Source organism: Eleutherodactylus coqui, chromosome 5, assembly GCF_035609145.1.
Source record: "Eleutherodactylus coqui strain aEleCoq1 chromosome 5, aEleCoq1.hap1, whole genome shotgun sequence".
Lineage (NCBI taxonomy): Eukaryota > Metazoa > Chordata > Amphibia > Anura > Eleutherodactylidae > Eleutherodactylus > Eleutherodactylus coqui.
Genome location: NC_089841.1, coordinates 82,918,986 through 82,939,841, shown reverse-complemented (window position 1 = coordinate 82,939,841; position 20,856 = coordinate 82,918,986). Strand labels below are relative to the sequence as shown.

General features: G+C 43.6%; 1 protein-coding gene across 1 annotated transcript in view; it reads right to left on the bottom strand.

Moving 5' to 3' along the window:
* Positions 1-20,856, bottom strand: part of ZSWIM6 (zinc finger SWIM-type containing 6) — a 132,553-nt gene that overhangs the window by 53,764 nt on the left and 57,933 nt on the right. Inside the window, exons 3-4 of the mRNA XM_066602781.1 lie at positions 6,276-6,424; positions 2,826-2,976 (exon numbers count right to left, since the gene is read on the bottom strand). Of these exons, the coding sequence (XP_066458878.1) occupies positions 2,826-2,976; positions 6,276-6,424 (300 nt within the window). The remainder of the gene's footprint in view (positions 1-2,825; positions 2,977-6,275; positions 6,425-20,856) is intronic.

The following is a 20,856-nucleotide window of genomic DNA, read 5'->3' as shown; positions in this document are numbered from 1 at the left end:
GCAACCAAAAAAAAACTGCTACATTTAAACCGTACGGTGAAAGCTGTGAAAATAAAAAAATACAAAAAACGTTGTAAAAATAGCTAACTGCCTTACAAAAAAAAACAGAAGAGAAAGCGATCAAAAAAGTTGTATGGATCAACAAATGGTACCATCAGAAAGAATAACTAACTCATCCCACACAAAAGTTTAAAAAAAAAACAAAAAAAACACGCTCACACAGCACCCGTGGAAAAAGAAAAAGAAAAATGTTGGCATTTTTGAATACACCGATAACGAAAGGTTTATTTTTATTTTTTCTAAAAAGCTACGTAAATTTGGTATCCATGTAATGATACTGACCCCGAAAAATTAATGTAACACAAACAAAAAAGCACCCAAAACACCATGTCAGAATTGCAGATTTTATCTGATAGAAAAAAAAAATGTTAAAAAAAAAAAAAATGTGGTCAAAATGTTATGTTATATATTCTCAGAAGTGGGATTAGTGAATACTAGAGCTCATCTGCAAATAAAAAAAAATTAAAAAGCCCTCATAGAGCTCCATCAATGGAAAAATAATTCTTATGGCTCTTGGAATGCAGAGACACAAACGTACATGTTTAAAAATATATAATTATTATTAAAATAAAAAAATACATGTTATATAATACACTATATGTACCTCAAAATAATACCGCAAAACACAAGCCCTCATACGACTATGTTGACTGGAAAAATTAGAACATTATATGGCTCTTGGAATGCAACAATGTAACAAAAAAAATACTGCAAACTATTAGTTGTCATTAAGGCACAAACACATTTCAGTACTAAGGGGTTAAACACCTTAGCCTGATGTGGTGCAGTTTGTTACCAAAACTACTCTGCCCTAATGTTTAGCATTATGTACTACACACTATGCCTCAAATGCCTTTGAATTCGATCAGCCAAAAGAAAACCGTGCGGGGGGCTTTGAAAAGTTCCACCAGTGTCTACAAAAAGTAGACCAGTGGGGCAACAGGCAAAGAGACCTCCACATTGGTATGTCCCGAGTATTCTAAATAGCTGACGGCTTTGTATTATAACTATTATCCCTAATTCCACCGAGCCAGTTTAGTGGTTAGAGCACCACCTTTGACATGGGAGACTGGGGTTTGAATCCTATACCTAGATGAAACCTGCCTCTCCAGTGGAGTAGAAGCCTTTGGGCAAAACCCCTAACACTGCACATGACCACCTCAAAACAGGAGTGTGACATGAAGAATATTGCTAACTTGGACACTGCACGGATAAACAAGGTCCGCATCACACAGGACGACATTGACAATACAAGAAAACCTGGAACTATGTATAGATTGCAGTTGCTTCCCCCGGAACGGGCTTTCTAGAGTGGACATACTTGATCTTTATTCGAACTGCATATAAAAAGGCGAAGGAAGGGTGCGTGGGCCAAGTCAAAGCCCAAGTCCAAACATGATGAAATGACTGCGTATGCAAGGTCAGACATCCAAATAAATTCTCCATGATGTGGTAAGAAAAAGGTTTCTCCCAGACGATAATGGGAGAAACCTTTTAAATGGGAGAAATCATTAAAGCCACGCAGCTGTCATGGCTGTAAAAATGTATCAAAAGGCCTTTAAAAAAATTGCGTAAGGAAAAAAAATAGCCATTATTCACCGTTCCAATGTACTTCAGATTCTGTGCTGCTGACCCAGTTCTTTCCCCTCCAGTTCAATTGAAACAGGAAGCCGTCACAGTCAATCGCCAAGACCACATGACTGCTGAGGCTACTGAAATAGGAAGTGATGACATCAGGGTCATGACCGTTGACGCCAGAGACCAGGTCAGTGGCATTGGAATGGAGGAATAGTAGAAAGGCAAGTAATGGCAGTTTTGCCCCAGACTAGTAAATGGCATAAAAAAATAAGCTATTGTAAAAGGTCGGAAACCCCCTTTAAATATAAAAATAAATGCTTTCTATTTTTGTTCAACTACAGCTACTTCCAAAATTGAAAAAAGTTTAAAATGTTGTGAAGAAACTGCTAACCCATCACAAGCAGTCCGATAACACACACTGCGGCGGTCCATCCATGCTCTGTACAATCTGTCATTTATTACCAAAAGACAAAAAAGGTCCAGCAGCGTCCTTCCTCTACAAAGCGTATCAGTACAGCCAGTTCCCTCTCTGGTAACAGCAAGAGAATGCCGCTCATGGATCCTCTTAGAGCCAGGACCACGGGCCATTCCCATGGTTCATTCGTCCCAACCGCAGGGAGGGGGATGAAGGAGAAGAAAAAAAATAAAGTGAACACACAGTTCCTGCATTGTAAGCCAAATAACTCCCTCAACCGCTGCCAAGTTGGCTGCAAACGTGTTCATTAGAATAGTAAACACATACAAGGGATTAAAGCTACAAAACAGGAATTAAACATCAAGCCAAATATACAAACAGAGAGAAGGCGAGCCGCGGCCAAATAGTTTACAATGGCAGGGCCATGGTTCACGCCACATAAATAAAAGGTAAGAGCCTACAAGTAGAAAATCTTCCTTTAATGAGGAGTCACAAGAGCTTTTAACTTTATCTCATCTCCATCAATGTTAGAAGCTCCCTACAAAAAGGGACAAGAAAAATGGACCCACTGACCATGCCATGGGGGCGGCACCACGGAATATGCATTAGAAGACAATCATTGAAGACCATTTCCATGAGTCATTCGAGATGGGCTGAAGGTTAGTTAAGACCACAAAACCCCAGAGATCAACGTGCGATGGCGTGGCGTAAACAAACCGAAAAAGGACATCCGAAACCCATCTGACATTGAGAGAACGAATGGAAGCAATACCTAGTTCGTCCCAGAGCTGCCTGTACTTGTCAGTCATCGCAGTGCCTTGTTGTCTCCATAGTGAAAGACGTGGATCAGCCATGAATTGCTCCGTTATTAAGGTCAACATACGAGCTCCATTGGAGTCCCTCATTTTTAACATCTCCCGTACCTGTCGATAATGAACAAAAAGAACAAAGTCATATGGAGTGCCGTTACATGATAAGTAGTAGGTATCAAAAACTGCCATCAGACGCAGTAAATAATGTACATCATGCTTGGTTTTTCACTACTGGAGGACTAGGTGGCCGTGCGGTGGGGTGTAGCAATCAATCAGGGCTGTGAAGTTGGAGTCTGTTTTTGAAATGCACCAACTACGGCTTAAAAATATATAATATTTACGATTAAACCGAATGTTACCATTTTACTGCAGTAAATGTGCCATTACTAATGATTAGACATCACACCCAGTCATTTAAGAGGGAGTCGGAGCTGGAGTCAAGTGTGGAAAAACAGAGGAGTCTGAAGTCTGGCTTATTGACTTCACAGCCCTGCAGCCAACTCAACTTTATGAGGGCATTTAATAAAATGTCTTACGCTAAAAGGATCAGTCCGAAGGAAAATGCCCGACAAATATTACAAGTAAAGATACTAGGATCACGGACATTATTTTACCCGGTGGGTTGATTTGGTTGTTTTTGTGGAGGTAGGTAAGCTCACTTGTCAGCAGCACAATTCCCTATGTAAACAGGGAGATATCCTACCAATGAATGCAATCTGTATGGTTACAAAAGATCATAGTAACAATCATGCATCCCATCACTAGCGATCCTCTGATATGAATGACAGATCAAGCTCCAACTGACATGATGTATTTGTGATCAGAGCTTGTCCTTATACATGGGTCAATTATTGGGTCCGGACATTCTACCGAATGCTTATTCGCCTGACGACAGGGCCATATTAAAGGATCCACAATCAGCCGACGAACAAGCAAACTCTCGTTCATCAACCAATTGTTGAGAAAAAGCTTGCTGATTGGCTGTACAGCCAGCCAATGGGGACGGATGATTTTACTAGTGATTGTTTGTCCCCTTAAGCGGATTCTCTGCATATATAAATTAAAATGAAATTGGCGCTGATCAGCATGAGGATTGATCTATATTCGTTACATGTGGCCAATAATTCAGCAAAAGTAAAAAGACCCTCAACGTCAGAGAACCTTCCCATATAAAATAGCCCTATGCAACACTGAAATCAACCAAAATAGCTAAAAGGGGGTTTCCATTAAAATACCATTAATGATGTAACCCAGGGATAGGTCATCAATAGTTGATTAGCTAGAGTCTGCTGCTTGAGATCTTAGTCAATCAGCTGATGAGGCGCCTGCTGTCAGCGCCGCAATACACAGGGGTAGGAACAGAAGCTGCTGCTTCGACCCACGTAGTGGCCAGTGCATGCAACTGCTCCCATTGATTTTAATCAGACCTCATTCCTGCAGTTACAAGGCCTGGCTACTGCAGAGAGGTCGAAGCAGTATTTCCACTGCCTGTGCATTGCAGCGCGGATATAGCGGGCACCCGATCAGCTGATTGGCCAGGGTACCAAGCAGTGAACCCCAGCCGCTCAACTAGTGATGATCTATCGTGAGGACAGGTTATCAATAGCTTTTCCCTGGAAAATCCCTTTAAATTGTCAATTTGCAGCAGGATCCTCTCTCCCAGTCTGCCACACATTTAGTTCATTTTTTTTCCTATACGTTTTTCTCTCATGTGCTATGTAAACTGCGGTTTTCATATGTACAGCGCCCTTAAATTAATGGCGGTCTAAAATAAATAGTAAGAAAAATCATTCAAATACCTCCTGCTGAAACAAAATGTACATATAAATCCCACCCGTGTATTACATAGGAGCATGCAAGGTAAAACACGTCTGCTAGCCCAGCATATACAGAATAATAAGGAAGCCATTCATCACGTGTTGTATATGTAGGGCTGTAGTCATTTATTTGGCCTTAAGGGGGCGACCTTGCAAGGTACTTTATAGCTCCGCAGTGACTCCGAGGAGAACACATTTTTCAGAGCAGATCTTTGCAGTCTGACTTTCATTTCTCATTAGGTGCACACTAATACATGGATGCAAATAAAAACGCTGCTAAATGCAATACTTGAATTTAAGGGCAAAGACTTCCGAATATCCAACTATAAACCTGCTGAAACAACTGGCAGACAAAGTGCTGTCATACTGGATTTATCATGAAGGAATTCATGCTACGAGACGGAACAAAGCCTCTACAGCGCCACCTATTAGAAGGCAGCATTCCTGCAAGTCAAGGTCTGACCTTTTCACAGGCCTTGTAATGACGGGAATATAAGCTAAAGCCAGTCCTCTCCGAAAGGAAAAAGGTCATTATGTATGGACAGCTGTTTCGGGGTTTTTGCACCTCATTAGTGTGCAGTAGGTTGCTGGGTGAGAGGCTTATGATGCAGGTCAGAAAGGGTATTGTTACTCCTTAGGGAGAGCACTAAGAAGGTGTGAGGACACTTATAAGGCCATGCATGCTCCTATGGGAAATTTATGCAGACAGAAAGATGAAACATCTTAAAAAGGTCAGACACTGACTTGCAGGAACGCTGCCTTCTAATAGGTGGCGCTGTGGAGGCATTGTTCCATCTTACTATTTGCATAAATCTCCCAGGAGGTGCATGGGTGGCATTAAATAGGTGTCCTCACACCCTCTAGGTGCTCTCCATAAGGCTAAGCAATCCCACAGGAGCGATGATCGCTCAGGGGCCGGAGATCTTCCTGCCGGCCGCCTCCATTCACAGCAAACAGTCATAGATTAACGACTGCCGGTTTACACAGATCAATCGGCATTTGATTTTTATGCCTGCTCAAAGTGAAGGATGATCGATAAGCAAATCGAATTATCGTTGGCCTTTCAGTAACTGGCAGCAGTTACACTGAATGACTATCACTCCGTGTGAAAGGGCCCCAATAGAGGACAGCACTAAATCTTCTAGGATCACTTTCAGAGACTGCTTCAGATCGTCCGACATGTAGTTTTGGGAGACGGACAAATCAGAATCCTGGTACTAATCGGATTAAATAATATATATGTTATACATGGAGTCACAAGGAATTGTATGAGTAAATCTATAAAAATAATATTGTAAGAAAAAGTTTTAAAAAGTGATATTAAGTATTAGTGTTCTGGGACCATATGAGGCATATTTTAGGTGATCACCTTGTAGACATGTAAACAGAAGCAAGAAGGGATTAGTAATATCTCCTAAGGTGCAAAACCATTTTGGAAAAACCGCTCCTCATGGATGTGTTTAATGTAATAGTTTTCATGCTGATTACAAGGCTGGACGTTGGGCATAAACATGGGCATGGTGCCCACGTGGGAACATATCCCTATGCATCCATCCCAGGAGTCCTCGCCAGGAACATATAACAAAGCCATACCTTGGCAAAAAGCAAGTTGAGCTGCTTTCCTGATCCATGGTAACCACCCTGGGAGAGGAAGAGCTTGACCTGTTCTTGGACCTGTTCTTCGTCCAGATGCCAGCAGTTCTCATCATCTATACTGGCACCGGCTGTCGGGTCTGGAGCACCTGTTCACATGAAAAGACAGCTGTACATTAATGCAAAGGATATGGGCAGCGAGGCTGCGGTCTACTCCCTGCAAGGAGATCATACACATTAAACACAAGTCATGCATCAGCTTCTACATTCTCATCATTGCTGACATTTCTACTGGGCACCGGACCTCACTGGCGGATTATGGTTGTACCTACCCATTGGTCACCAACTACTATGGATGGGTATCGATTACATCAATACAGAGACGCATTATTATTTCATTCAACCTTTATGCTGCTTATATACCACCATTGTATTCACATAGACTGTCACCATTTACATCAGTCGCTGCCCCCTATTTAAGACACACAACTACGATATCAGTATGTTTTTCGGGAAGAAACCTTCCAAAATGCTACGTTTTGCTTCTGCAAAAGTGCAGCAACGAGCAATGCGGCTCCCCATATGGCTCCCATAATAGGTGCCACCCAGAGTCCCACCAGAGTAAGCGCTTCAATAATGTATATTCTTTACTTACATTTTTCCTCAAAGCTAAACAGCCATGAAGCTCAGCTAGAAGTACAGGAGCCCCCGTAGTAGAGGGAATGTTCTGCTTTTCCTATTCCTCTTGTTGTTGGGGTTCCTCGGGGTTCAGCCCTCTCCTGTTCTCCATTTACTCAACCCCTACCGGACAAACTCTGCAGTTGCTGATGCAGCCGAATATACACTTCTTCCCATGACACGCGCTCATTACTACAGGACTCCTTTAAAAACATCTCCAGGATCTGCCCTTTTCTTACTGTGGATATGGTATCAAAAATGCTTATTGATGCCCTGATCCGTCCTCAGCTTGATCATTGCAATTCACTACTGAATGCAGAGGGCAGACCGATCCATATAGCCTGCATGCTGCAGCCAGGCTCATCTGTCCAGTTGCTACACAGAGGACTCCACCCTGGGCCAGTCACTGCACTGGTTAGTTATATTATATACATTTTTCCACCCAAGCCTGATGTGGTATCAAAACAATTCTGCCCGTAGCAACCAATCACAGCGCAGCTTTCAGTTGACCTCAGCGGTATAAAGAAACGATAACAACAACTAACTTGCCTCCCATCTACATCCACACGAGCGGCACAAAGCTGCCTCTCTCAGACACACACAAGCCTGCATTGTAGAATGTACACCTTTTCATCAATCATCTGCTGAGGTTCCACGATGACTGTTTCATGAAGTGGCAAAATTTTAATTCAATTTCGAAACCCAAGTCCTGCGAAATCCCGGTATGTCCTTGAATACATTGTAGCAAAGAGGAGCGCCGCACTGAACAAGCAGAGAGAATGAGCCAACGAAAGTGAAGAGCAGCAAGCTGCAGCAAGTGGCTCCTGAGCATGGATATATATAGGATTGCAGTCACCAACCTGGGATGGGCTTTCTACTACCGTAATATAGAATATGATATAAAACTCCTGTCATCCATAAAGCTCTCCCCAGTGCTGCACCTCCCTCATCTAAAGCTCTCCCCAGTGCTGCACCTCCCTCATCGGTGTGCTCCACTCCAATGACCTTACACCAAGTTCCTCAAGGCCGGTCTCACACGGGCGTATTGTTATTCGGCGTGCATTTTCCCACACGCAACGCCTACTTGCTGCATGTGAGCCCAGCCTAATCCTAATCTCCCATTCCTGTCTCAAAGGTTTTTCTCGAGCTGCCAGTTCTCTGGAACGAGTTACCCCAACTCCCAGTTTTAAAGCATATCCAAAAAACATAAAAACAAAAAAACTTTGGGAAGGCCTATCCCATTCCGCAATTAAGGGTGGTTTCACACCTGTGCCCAGGGTTCCGCTTTCCGGCTCCATTCGGGGAGCAAGAAAGAGGAATTCCCACGGCCGAACAGCACTGAACAGACCCCACTGACTAGAATGGGGTCTGTTCAGTTTCCGCTCAGCTGCCAGGCTTTTTCTTCCTGTATTCTAAGCCGAACCTCCAGAGATTCCAACACATATGTGAAACTGGCCTTAGGGCTCATGGCCACGGGCGGATTTGAATTGCGGAATCCGCGCAGGTCACCTGCAAGTCAAAGTGCCCATAGGGAAGCATTGGCATTCGCAACTGTATTTAAGCATGCGGTTTTGAATTGCGGACCTCCCGCTGCAGAAAAAAAAAAAGACGCAGCATGATCCATTTCAGTGCGGATTCCATGCAGGTGGGCTCAGAAGTCAATAGGTGCATATTTGAAGGTTAAAATCAATTAGGCAGGTGGGGAAAAGGATGGGAGGTGGGGTTGTGGATTTTTTTCCCCTCCGCATGGAAAAAGGATTACATCGCGATCAGCCACAAATGGTTTCTGCAGGGCTCCTGCTGAGGAATCCGATTCGCCCGTGGACATGAGGCCAGAAAATACAATATACTCACCTGTTTGGGCGTGACAGGGTCCTCCTCCGTGCAGGCCGGATCTTCTTTCTTCTGCACGGCGGATGTGCTTAAGACGCCAGGGCGTGCTGCTCGCATGCACCATGCTGTCTTTTTTTATTTAGCTCCTGCTTTCCTGTCGCACCGACGCAGTGACAGCTGAGTCTGTACCGTGAATCTGGACAGCTTCCATTGGCTTCAATATATATATATATATATATATATATATATTTTATAAAAAAAAATAAATACTAGTAATTATAGTAGTAGGGTTTCTGGTGGTGCAATGCTACATGCACATCGCACACACACACCACTGCCAGATACATTGTTTATCCCATAAAACAGGGATCAGAAGCAGCACAGTACTGGAGATGAAGGACCTGCGATAATGTCATTGTCATGCTCCGCCCCTGATCACATGATGGTGCCGCTCATCCCGATTGATTGACTTACATGCTCCACCTTTGATCACGATAGTGACCTCATCAAAGATCTTGCATCCTTGTACAGATTATGGGCGCACTGCAAACCCCCTGCAGCCTCAGTTGTTATGGAATACTAACGAACACCTAGCTGGACAGCAGCCGTGTGCGTACCGGACCTGATGATGATGATGTCACCGTCATGTGATCGGGGACGGAGCATGTAACTCCCTCACCGGGGATGAAGGACCTTTGATGACATCCCCGTCATGTGATCAGGGGCGGAGCAAGTAAGTCACCCACAAACCCAATCATTCATGCACAGACGAACAGGTAGTTGGTAGTTTGATAGCTGTACCACTGTATTAATATTTGTACTTTGTGTCACCCCTTTCCTCATAGTCTGCAAGCTCTTGAGTAGAGTCCTCATCTCTATTATAGTATTAAAGCAATAAACGGTACATGTAACATCTGATTTGGTCTGTACATGGACGCTTTGCCTGTTAAAGTGCTGCAGAATATGTAGGCGCTATTTAAAGATTAGCAGGATCGTAAAACTAATCCAGTATGCTTCAAATGTCACCATAAGAAAGATCTAAATTTTAAAAAAGGGGCCACTGTTGTGCTTTTTTTCATTCATTATGTATTCCCCCCCCCCCCAGAATATTTACAGTATAAGTGCGCTAGATAGTCATGTGATCAAGTTCTGGCCAGATTAGTTTTCAGACAACATAACCTCAAATAAATCTGGTTACGTTTCTGCACCTGTGTGAGGCTGCTGTCACAAAGATGCAAAGTTGCGCACAAATGGTCTAGCGCTGGCTTCCATTCTGCGAGTACGATGTCTGAGGTGTTATTTGTTGTGTCTTTTTGTGCTGTATAGGTTATACATAAAACCTCAATATTTAATACTGGTCTACACTTCTGACTTCGAGGTGTGGAAATTTTTGTAGAAAAAAAACCCCCAACTATGCACTATAAACACCGGAAGAATTATAGCAAACTGGAACCTGAATAAGAAGCGAGAGATGGGGAATTCAAGAAGGTCCCGGTGTCCATGGCTGAGCGTCAACGGGAGCACTTCAAAATTGAGGTGTTGCGCCTCCAAGGTGAATAAGTGCCGGATACAAATGCACGGAGTACTTCCACGGCTCAGTTTGACGCAAATTATGGCATATCTCATGACCTAAACGGTCCATTGTCGAGTGATAGAATTAAACCCATGGAGGTTGATAACGAGCCACAAACCTCAACAGCAAGTGCACCAAATGTGATACATGTGCAAGAATTTGGGAGAATGCTAATAGACAGATTTGTTCCGTATTCATAATGAATTTGGATATTCGTGTAAGGTTTGCTTCAAGAAATCCTCAAACCAAAGTCCATCCCAGTCACGGAACACCAGCGTGATATCACTGCTCCATCACGAGGTTCCGCAGTCCAGTATGAATGATTTCATGTTGTGTAGTCAGTGGAGAACAAAATACCACCATTACCAAAATCTAATGGCTTTCCATTCCCACTGAAGCCATGTTTGCTACAACGTGCCCACACTGACGTATTCTATGCCTTAAATCTAGCGGCTGTGTCTCGACAAAGCCCCGTCCCCTCGATATATTTATGGTTTGTAGCTTATTAAAAATATATAAATAAAAAGTCAAGAGGATGAGCTTTGATCTCCTCTCTTATAACTGTGTGCCAGGAGTATGTGTTCCCCTCTGGATGGGTTCTGTGGCAGGATTCATGCAGCACTCAACTTTAGCACTTCCATCAGCTGATTAAATCAGCGCAAGGTCAATCAGTATATAAAACATGCTTATGTAATGCAATATCCTTCCTGTATCTCTTCTTAATAGGTTTCATGTTATTACATTTTTCGTGATCATTTTACGAGACTTGTGAATCAAGTATAGCACCCCGATTTCGAAACGAAAGATGTAATATTTCAAAAAGGTAAAAGGAGAGTTTAACCAGCTCCCTCCCCCACAAAATGTATAGCTTCAGCTAATGCATCATGAGATTGATTAAACATGAAAGCTAAAATTTTCATCATTAAGATGGTGCCTGATAAGTATCAGCCAGACAGGGGGCTGCACTGCATGGAAGTGTCTGCAATATACAGAGGTGTGATAGGCAATCAGTTGAGGCGGCAGGAACAGAAAAATGTTTTTTGCTGGATTGGCTCTTTAGGCCGAATGCCCACGGACTGCAAATCCCACAGTTATTATCCGCCCGACACCCGCTGCAATACCCGTTCATATACACGCTATGTTAACAGAATCGCAGCATGTTCTATTCTCCGCGGGGGGGGGGGGGGGGGGGGGAATGGAGAAGAAGAAGGGAGAAGAAAAAAAAAAAATGTAAAAATCGCACGGACAGCTTCCATTGCAGTCCATTGTGAGCAGAGCAGAAGTATCAGTGTCACAGTCCAGCGTGTCACACCCTGTACTGTGCATGCGCGCCGGCTGACAGCCTCGCCGCGGATCTGGATAGAAGAGTATGGGGTCCCTGTGTAGCGCCGGGTCCGATTCCACTGCAATATTTCGCAGGTGGAGTCCGACCTGCCCGTGGTCCTTAAAGAATACTTGGAATATCCTCAGATTTTCTAGCAGAATAGCGCCATTCAGCCATAGCCTTCATTGTCCTCGCTCCGATCACAGGGAACCAGAGCAGGTGGACAGCGGTTCATCATCGGCCTTGCCTATAGCAGTGTTGTCTTTATCATGTAGTTTGAGATCTGTTTATCTACAGATTCAGATTGCACAGTTTGCAGTTACCATGGAGACACGTAGGTCTGCGTAAGTGCTGTAGACACAAAACTGTAGCGGGGGGTGGAAGAGTTGCAGAACATGTGCATTGCTTTTAATACAGACGAATCAATGATTGCACTACCGCCAGACCCTTGCAGGATTGTACAAACAAGGAGCCTTGAGACGCACTATTCCTGATGCTCTCTGCTATTCATCTTCTGTAAAGGTTCAAATGACGGGACTCCTTCCCGACTCCTCTTCAAAAGGTTGCGGATAACACACAGGAGGAAAGCTCAGCTCTCTGCAGGATGAGGCAGCTGTTGTCAGCGTATGTTTCTAATATCATCTTGCACAGATTCTTAAATGTTTCATAACTGGGGATCTGATCTATCCTTATAGAGCACGGCAGAGTCGAAAAATCATTTGTTTTCCAGACAAGATTTGTCATTCTATTACAAGAAATGTACTACGTGGTTCCACAGCCTGACCCACATATAGATGCTCACCGCTTGGATTTGTACTAGAACTTAGCTTTGTGCTGATGCATGTAAAGCGATAATAATTTTATCCATCCATCCATCCATCCATCCATCCATCCAGGATTGAGTCATGCCGATAGATCACGCGCTGTGTTCTGAAAGAGGGGCTCTAGCAATCAGATTTGGAGTTCCTTCAACCTATACCTGTTGACTAAAAAGTCCAACAACCCAGTATACCATATATTTACTCTCTGGGTAAAGGGGTTCTATCACTAGAAAAAAAATTAAATACTTACGGCATCCGATCCTGTCTCTTGCAGTCGCCGGGGTCGTGTCGCCTCACAGCTAACCAGCTGGCTCTTCTTCCTCCTGTGACGTTACATACAGTCTCGGCATTCTGCTTCCTGCAGGTCAGTGCACCCAGTCACTAGTGACGTAGCGTGCTCTGCTGAGCAGGTAATGCAGAATCCTATGCTGGGCTATTGCCGCGACTGCGCATGCGCGCTAGTCTCGCCGTGAGTGTTAATTTACTATTGCTACGAGACAACGCGAATGCGCAGTTGCAACAATAGCCCAGCATAGGATTCTGCATTACCTGCTTGCCGGAGAATGCTACGTCACTAGTGACACTGACCTGCAAGAAGCAGAATGCCAAGACTGTACGTAACCTCACAGGAGGACAACGATGCAGCCGGAGGTGAGGTGACCAGGGGGACTGCAGGAGCCAGGAGACGATGCAAGAAGAAGACGGACGGGGGAATGAATAGGTAAGTATTTAATTTTTTTATTTTTTTTGGCCAATGACAAAACCCCTTTAAGCCAAGCACTTATATGTTTTTTTGTTTTTTTTTAAACAAGTGTTATATATCCTAGAAGGCGGAGTTCACACGGGGCGGTAAGTCCGCACGGCCATTCCGCCTGCGGCTCCTAATCACAGTGTTAGCCAGCAAAGTGGAAAAGATTTCACTAAAATCTCGTCCACATGAAAACTGACATGCGGCGCGGTATTCAATTCCGCAGCATGTCAATTATTTCTCTTTTTCACAGCGGCCTCTCTATGGGGAGAGAAAGCCGCAGCAGAATGCAGACGGCAAAACCACTCTAAAGGCTGCTGGTTTTGAAGCTTCACTTTTCCAGCGGAATTCTGGGGTTTTTCCGTGCGGCCATTCTGCGAGAATTCCGCTAAAATTCCATCCTGTGTGACCCCCAGCTTAAAAATCAATATCATAATAACTTGTTAAAGATTCTGGCAATTAAGAAAATTCAGTTTACCGTATCCATGGTCACCCATTGGGTAAATGTACGGATGGGGAGGATTTTTCAGATATGGGTACAAATGTTGGAAACAACTCACCCTCGGGGCTCATTCCCACGGCTGTATGCGTAAACAAAAGGGTGGATCACGCAGCCTTTTAGCCTCATTGGAGCCGGCTATTGGCGCGTATTTCCCGCACACGGTCATGTGCACTGTTTCGTAGTATTGTGTAACAACTGCAGTCGGCAGCAGCACTATAGACCTACCTCACATTCAAGGGGAAGCAAACCTTCTGGGACTGATATGCACGTGCCAGAGTTTTTTTTCCTTTTTAATTTTTATTAAAATTGTGTCGTTTCTGTGGTGTAAAGAGTGCTAAAATAAACTTGCGGTAGCTTTAAAATTTCACAGGTCAGTTTCCTTACGGGTTGCGTATGGATTTCTTCTACAGCATGTGGACGATATTTTGAAAATCTCATCCGCCCCACTACTAACGTACATGCTGCATATTTTCCGTTCGACCATGCTCTAAAGGAAAGTCTTTGGCAACCAATGACAACAGAGCTTTCATTGTACCTCAGAAATGGAAGCAGCATTGTGATTGGTTGTTATGGGCAACAATTTTTTTGTACACCTTTCAGCAAAGTGTGGTGCCAGGCTACTTTTTCGTAGCCCTTCTGTAGCTAGAATCGGGCAACAAACCCAATCACTACGGCTCCCACTTCTGTATCCGTTTCTTTATATGGAGCGGCTGATCTACTCTCATCTATCATGCAGAAACCACTCCCGACTCCTTGTGCGCCTACCAAGATGATGTCAGAGGGCCGGTGGCGCTCTGGTGGATGATCGGGGCCGACTACATGATTTTGTGGTGTTTCTACCACACACCTGTGCCTACTGCGCTCCCATCACATACCTGAGCGCTGAGCTCACAGGCCTGCAGCTACGCTCCTAACAAAGAGCGACTGTTCAGCCAAACAAGCAGCTCCTCTTTTTGTCAGGACATTCTTTCAGACTTATTAGCTCCCCCTCATTCATCAGTGAATGTAATATACACAGATTGGGTGAGGAAAAAATGTCATCTACAGCGAAGGCAAAGCAGTGCCGAAAAATATGCAAACGGAAAAAAAAAAAAGCTGCATAGAGAGCATCAGCCCCAAGAATAAAAACTCATGAGTAAAATACATAGCGTCCACTGCGATCTGCCCATTTATATATATAGTTAGCCTCTATATTTGCAGAACTGTCTGGTAGGTTAGCCAACACCAGCGACAACTTCTTTAGGATCTGTAATAGGGACCATAAGCCAGCGTCACATTTGGAAAGCAAATTAAATTAAGTCTTAGCGCATTATGAAGTAGGTCAGGCCATTCAAATACTATTGATTATCTAAGCAAAACCTATGCCAGGAGATCCGTCCAAATGATACGAAGACTCCCACACACATTTAATCACTTCTGAGTAATGTTTTTCTTACAGGCACATGCATTAGTTTTGGGCTGGCACTCTAGACAGTTTAATGCTTGCGTGATTAGGCCATTTCCTACATGTAAATATACCCACTAGGGGGCACATGGTTAGCAGGTCAGGCTAGACTCTTCTACAATTGGTTTGACATCCATAAGAGCTCATCCACAATGTATCAACATTTAAATCAAATACAGATGCATTGCATATTTATACAACTTAAATATATAGAATTTTTATTTATTACAGTTTGTGACATTTTGGCGAGGTCCTGCATACTTCTGCCTTGTCAGTCTGTTATCTGTATGAGTTTTGTTAAATGCATTTGCAAAAGCTGAACATGCAAGGAGCGTCGTTCAAATCTCCAACATTTCAAGCAATCGATATAAGAAAATCATGACAAATGATGGATTCTAATCAGCATTAGAAGAATGAATAACTCCAAGAAAAAGTTGGGCCTTATTTATCAAACCCATCAAATAGTAAAATATCTGTTACCCATAGCAACCAATCACAGTCAGCTTTCATTGTAGCAGAGCAGTATAAGAGAAACTGATTGGCTGCTACGGGCAACTAAGACAGATTTATGAAATCTGCCCATTGTTCTCAGACGAGACCACACTTCATCCATCAATGTGTCGATATGAGGAGCAGATAATCCACAGACCATCTCAGAGAGTCCCAATTGAATGTTTGGTGTTGTGTAATGAAGGACAGGATTCCGGGTCCGGTTCTTCTTCGGTGAACGTACAATAACTGGTCCCGAATACCTTGCCACGTTGGATCAGTTGCTATATCCGAAGAAGGCGCTACCCATGACGTAACCTCCTCCAGGAAGACGGGGCTCCTCACCTTAGAGTACAAGTCAACAACGTTCCAGATTATCGAATGGATGCAGCAGACCAATTTTGTGGCTGCGCCGATCACCAGATCTTACGCCGCTGGATTTCTTCCTCTGCAGTTACGTGATAACAGAGAGTAATCTCCCAGACTTGTGAGCCCATCCAATTACTACTGTAAGAGTGGACATGTAGAAGACCGTGGCCAGAACTGGAGGACAGGCTGCATATGGTTTGTGCTACTAGTGAGGCACTTGTAGTTTATTAGTAGCTAAAGATAAAAAATGGAGTTCTTACATTTGCTGTAGTTTCCTTTTCCTATCATTGATAGTTTCTGCGCTGGGGGAGTTTGAAAGGAACCTCATGTATAGTTATGATGCAGAACTATGGATGATTTAACATACTGCATAGTTCTCGCATGGATTTTCTTTTATGTAGACAGAAGATTTGCTTTCAAATTCAACCCCATCGACTATGGGCTAAAAATGACACCAATATCACTGAAAAGCTCGGCCTATATAAAAGAGCGCACATAAAAACGGAAATGTGAATAGAGCCATTTAAATGGACGGACAAGGTTTTGTTTTTCCAAAAGGAATGAAAGATTCAGAATTAACAGATGTGAATGAGCCCTTACTGGAACAGAAAGTGGGAGGAAGTGACAAGTGATAAAGTACAGCACTAACACACAGAGCTATTAAAGAAGATGCAGATTGGGGGGTTGAATTACAAAACAGTCCACAATCCACACATCACTGAAAAGAGGAAGGTTCAATACTTTTTATTTTTTTATATGACCTACCAGTAAGTTCCATTTTCTGCCACATTTGCCGTTTTATGGGCACTGAGGTACATATGCAACCTGGTTCAATAAGTTTTCTGTGCTACTCAAGTCTGCTGGCACCGCAGCGGGTTTTTTTTTTTTGTGGAAGACGTCAGAATTCACATTTCCTAAACTGAAGCACAAAACAACTGCTCTTGTGGCAGAAAATGGACCATATTGGTATGTCAAAACTTTGCCCCTTCCTCTGTGGCTTATGTTCCTGTCTTTGGTGGTTTGTAATAAATCCCCAATTTTACTCTTTTGACTAGCCCTGTATAAAAATTGTAGTTGCTTACATCGTCCACCATTTGACCTTTACATACAACAGGGGCAATTCCATATCCAAGAGGTGTAAGTGCCCACAGCAACCAGACTGCAGAAGTCACACAACGCACATAAAGCCGGATTCACACAGGCTAAATGGTTGCAAGTTTAGCTTCCAATTTATTTGAATGGGAACTTGTATCATAGTTAGGGATGAGCGATTATACTCGCTAAGGCACTACTCGTCCCTGAAGATTCCGGTGCCGCCGCGGGGGAGAGCGGGGAGGAACGGAGGGGAGATCTCTCTCTCCCTCCCTCCCGCTCTCCCCTGCTCCCCGCCGCGACTCACCTGTCAGCCACGGCGGCCCCCGAATCTTCAGGGACGAGCACAGCGATACTCGTCTAAGGCACATTACTCGGACGAGTAGTGCTTTAGCGAGTATACTCGCTCATCCCTAATCATAGTGGATATGGCATAGAATCTTCAAAAATCAGTGCCAGTTTCTGATCAGATGAACACTGTGGGCAGTTGCACACAGACGTATTTGAGAGTAGAACCTATTGTATTGAATGGCTTCATTCTTGTTTTTGCATGTACGAAGAAAAAACCGCACGCTTTTAGTGCACATGTGCGCACAGACTTTTAGGGAGCCACCCTTAGAACAAGTAATCTGATTACGAAGGGAAACTGTAGCATTGCCTATACTGCTGGTTTTGGAGGAGAGCTAACCACAGGCAGCTGTATGTAAAGCAAACACAGTAGTCCGCCCCAAAGTTGTGATGGCAAAGCAGAATGTTAAAAAGGAAAGTAGTGTCTATGTACTAGTCTGACATTTTGCCCTTAAAAAGGGGTATTCCAGGGATTATTGCTTACCTATAGTATCCACAAAACAGGCCATCAATAGTTGATTGATGGGGAATCTATTATGGGGGATCCCTGCCAATCAGCTGATCCTCCAGCCCCAGTCTGTGCAGCGGGGCTGGTCGTTCACATCGGTTGTCAGGACTGGAAGTGTAATAGACGGCTTCACTCTTATTGAATCAATAGGAGCAATGCCTTATATTACACTTTCAGCTCTGACTGCAATGAAGAACCAGGAGTGTAATAGAAGGCAGCGATCCCACTGATGCGACCATCCAGCAAGGCGGAGGATCAGCAGGGACCCCAAGTGGAGAATCCCTACTGATCAACTACTGCTGAACTATGCCGAGGTTAGGTCAGCAATAGTAAATGTTCAGAATACCCTTTATTTTGAGTCCTTCAGTTTGTTGCTCAGTAGGTAGCACTATTGGCCTGCAGGGCTTGGGGCCCACAATCAAATCGAACCGAGGACTTTGGTAAACACATTTTCCCTTTGCTCCTTCCCTCACCCGTCACAAACCAGCGGTCTCCTCTGTGTATTCCAGCTACTTCCATTCAGTGCAGCCCCATGGCAGATACTTATTAGCCATGCATAAATGGACAATTTTCGCTGATCAAGGCCTGAGCTTCATTCACGTTTTCTTGTCATTTCACACGCCCGGGTGCGACGTTTTAGCAAAAACTACATCAAAACTCAGCAATACTTCGCACGGCCTAAATCCTTGAAATGACTACAAATGCCTAAATAGAGGCTGGTGTAAGAGGCTGATGACAGCGAGTTACCCAGAACCTACCTCCCTGGTAATCATCTCAGAGAAAGCTTTGAAATTCCTGCCACCAAAAACCAGAGGTAGAATGTAGTAAAGTTATGGATGAGGTGCGGATTGCCACCACAGACCAGGAAGAACTTCAAAGAGAAGGTGTTGGAGCAGGGCAAGGCTGAGCCGGGGTCGTACAGTACATTAAATGTGTGTTTATTGAGAAAGTAACATGTTTGCTTTTATGGCTGTGATAAGATTACACTTGGCTGTGGACTCCATTAAGGATACCAGTGTGAAAAACAAACAAATGTAGGGAGGCTCAGGCCTTTACATCCCATCGCCTAGAGTAATGCATGGCATTGTGCAACAGGGCTGTAGTGTATCAGGCCATAGGGCACAGGTACAAGAGGCCTCTCTGCCTATGAAAGTGCCTATTACATTCTTCAAAGCTGCCCAAGATATCATAAAATATCACTATCTAAATAAGGATATTGAGAAACAGGCACGTGCGATATCGCCTCATGCACATGGCCCTTTCTTCTCATCAGATCCCATAATACAGCCAGGCTCTTTAAGACACTGTATAAGGATTCCTTCAGAGGTTGGTTGTTGCTTGTAAAAAAAAATGCCATGGACCATGAGAAAAGGAAAGACAACCGAGAAAAGGTGCTTTCAAATAGTGGGTTAGGTTTCAGATTTTTTGCTATTGGCCCAGCCAACGTCAGCCCATGAGAAGGTTATGCAAAAACCGCTATATGGAATGACCATTACAGAGCTCTTCAATACCAGCATAGCTCTTAAAAGGGGCCAAACATGGCCATGATGGGCAATGACGTAGCAAGGATGGATGGAAAAAACTGCGCACAGCTGGGCTACACAGCTTCCATCACTCAAGAGGTGCAGAAATAGCGCAGCTGTCAGTGCTGTGCAGCTTCCTTAACTCCCATTCTCTTCGATGGCAGTTCGGGAAACCATGTAGTGCATGCTCCATTGTCAGTAAGTCTCAGCCACAGTATACAATCAACCAGAGCATTGGTGGCCCGCAACTGGGGATCGGTGCAGACCTGCAGCAATCAGCCGGGTACAGCCTATCCTTGGGCCGTAAAGGTCAATATGACCAGACTAAAGTTCATGAAAGTTTACTTCAGTAACAAAATTGCTCATTAAAAAGGGAAACTTAAAGAACGATCATTTTAGATGATCAGTGATCTACCTGTCCTCACCTGGAAAGCAGCAGACTAATTTTAAATTTTTGTGTCCAATAATTACGATCTAGCCTAAAAAGAATATTTCAAGAAAGATTGTTAGCTCTACCTCTTCAGTGACACCAGGTAAAGGGCAAAGTCAGTGACAATCATTTATTGAAATACCAATCTACTTTTATGTAGTGTGTACGGTCACCTTTAACCCCTTAAAAAAGTTTTTTTTTTTTTTTTTTAAAGTGGGGAGAAAAAAAACTATAAAGAAAAAAAGCCATATTTATCCAATCACATAGCTGTCAGAGGGCCCATTCTTGTGGAACAAGTTGTATTTTGGAATTGTACCAGTTAATGTACTGCAAAACTTAAATTCTAAGTGGAGTGAAATTGAAAAAAACTGCAATTCTGGCACTCTTATTCTATAGGTCAGTACAATAACAATTCAAAATTTATCTAGTTTTTTTTTGTTGTACAACTTCTAAAAATTAAAGTATGTTTGCAGGTGGGGCTTTGATGAAGTTCTGACTTTCAGAGCATTGCGGGAGAATTTTTTGGCGCCATAGCTGTGTGAGGGCTTGTGTTTTGCAGGACCCCTTATACCCGGTTTCTACTTCCCTCTATACACCTTTACCACCCTGGCATTTTCCAGTAACACATTTCCTAGGTTATTAAAGTAAATGTCCCATTTCTAATAGTTTTGCAGCAGGATGCTAACAGCTCTGTACATTGCACAGTGACCCAGGGTGATACTGCAGACTAAGTCACATTCACTTCTAGAGGACTCTGCTCCATACATTGCATAGTGGTCTGGGCTGGTACTGCAGGCTGTCAGCTTCCTGCAACAAAGCTGACAAAAGATGGACAACCCCTTTAAAGGTCAGCACCTTGCCTCCCTTTTCCTCAGATAATCAGACATTAACAGTATGAC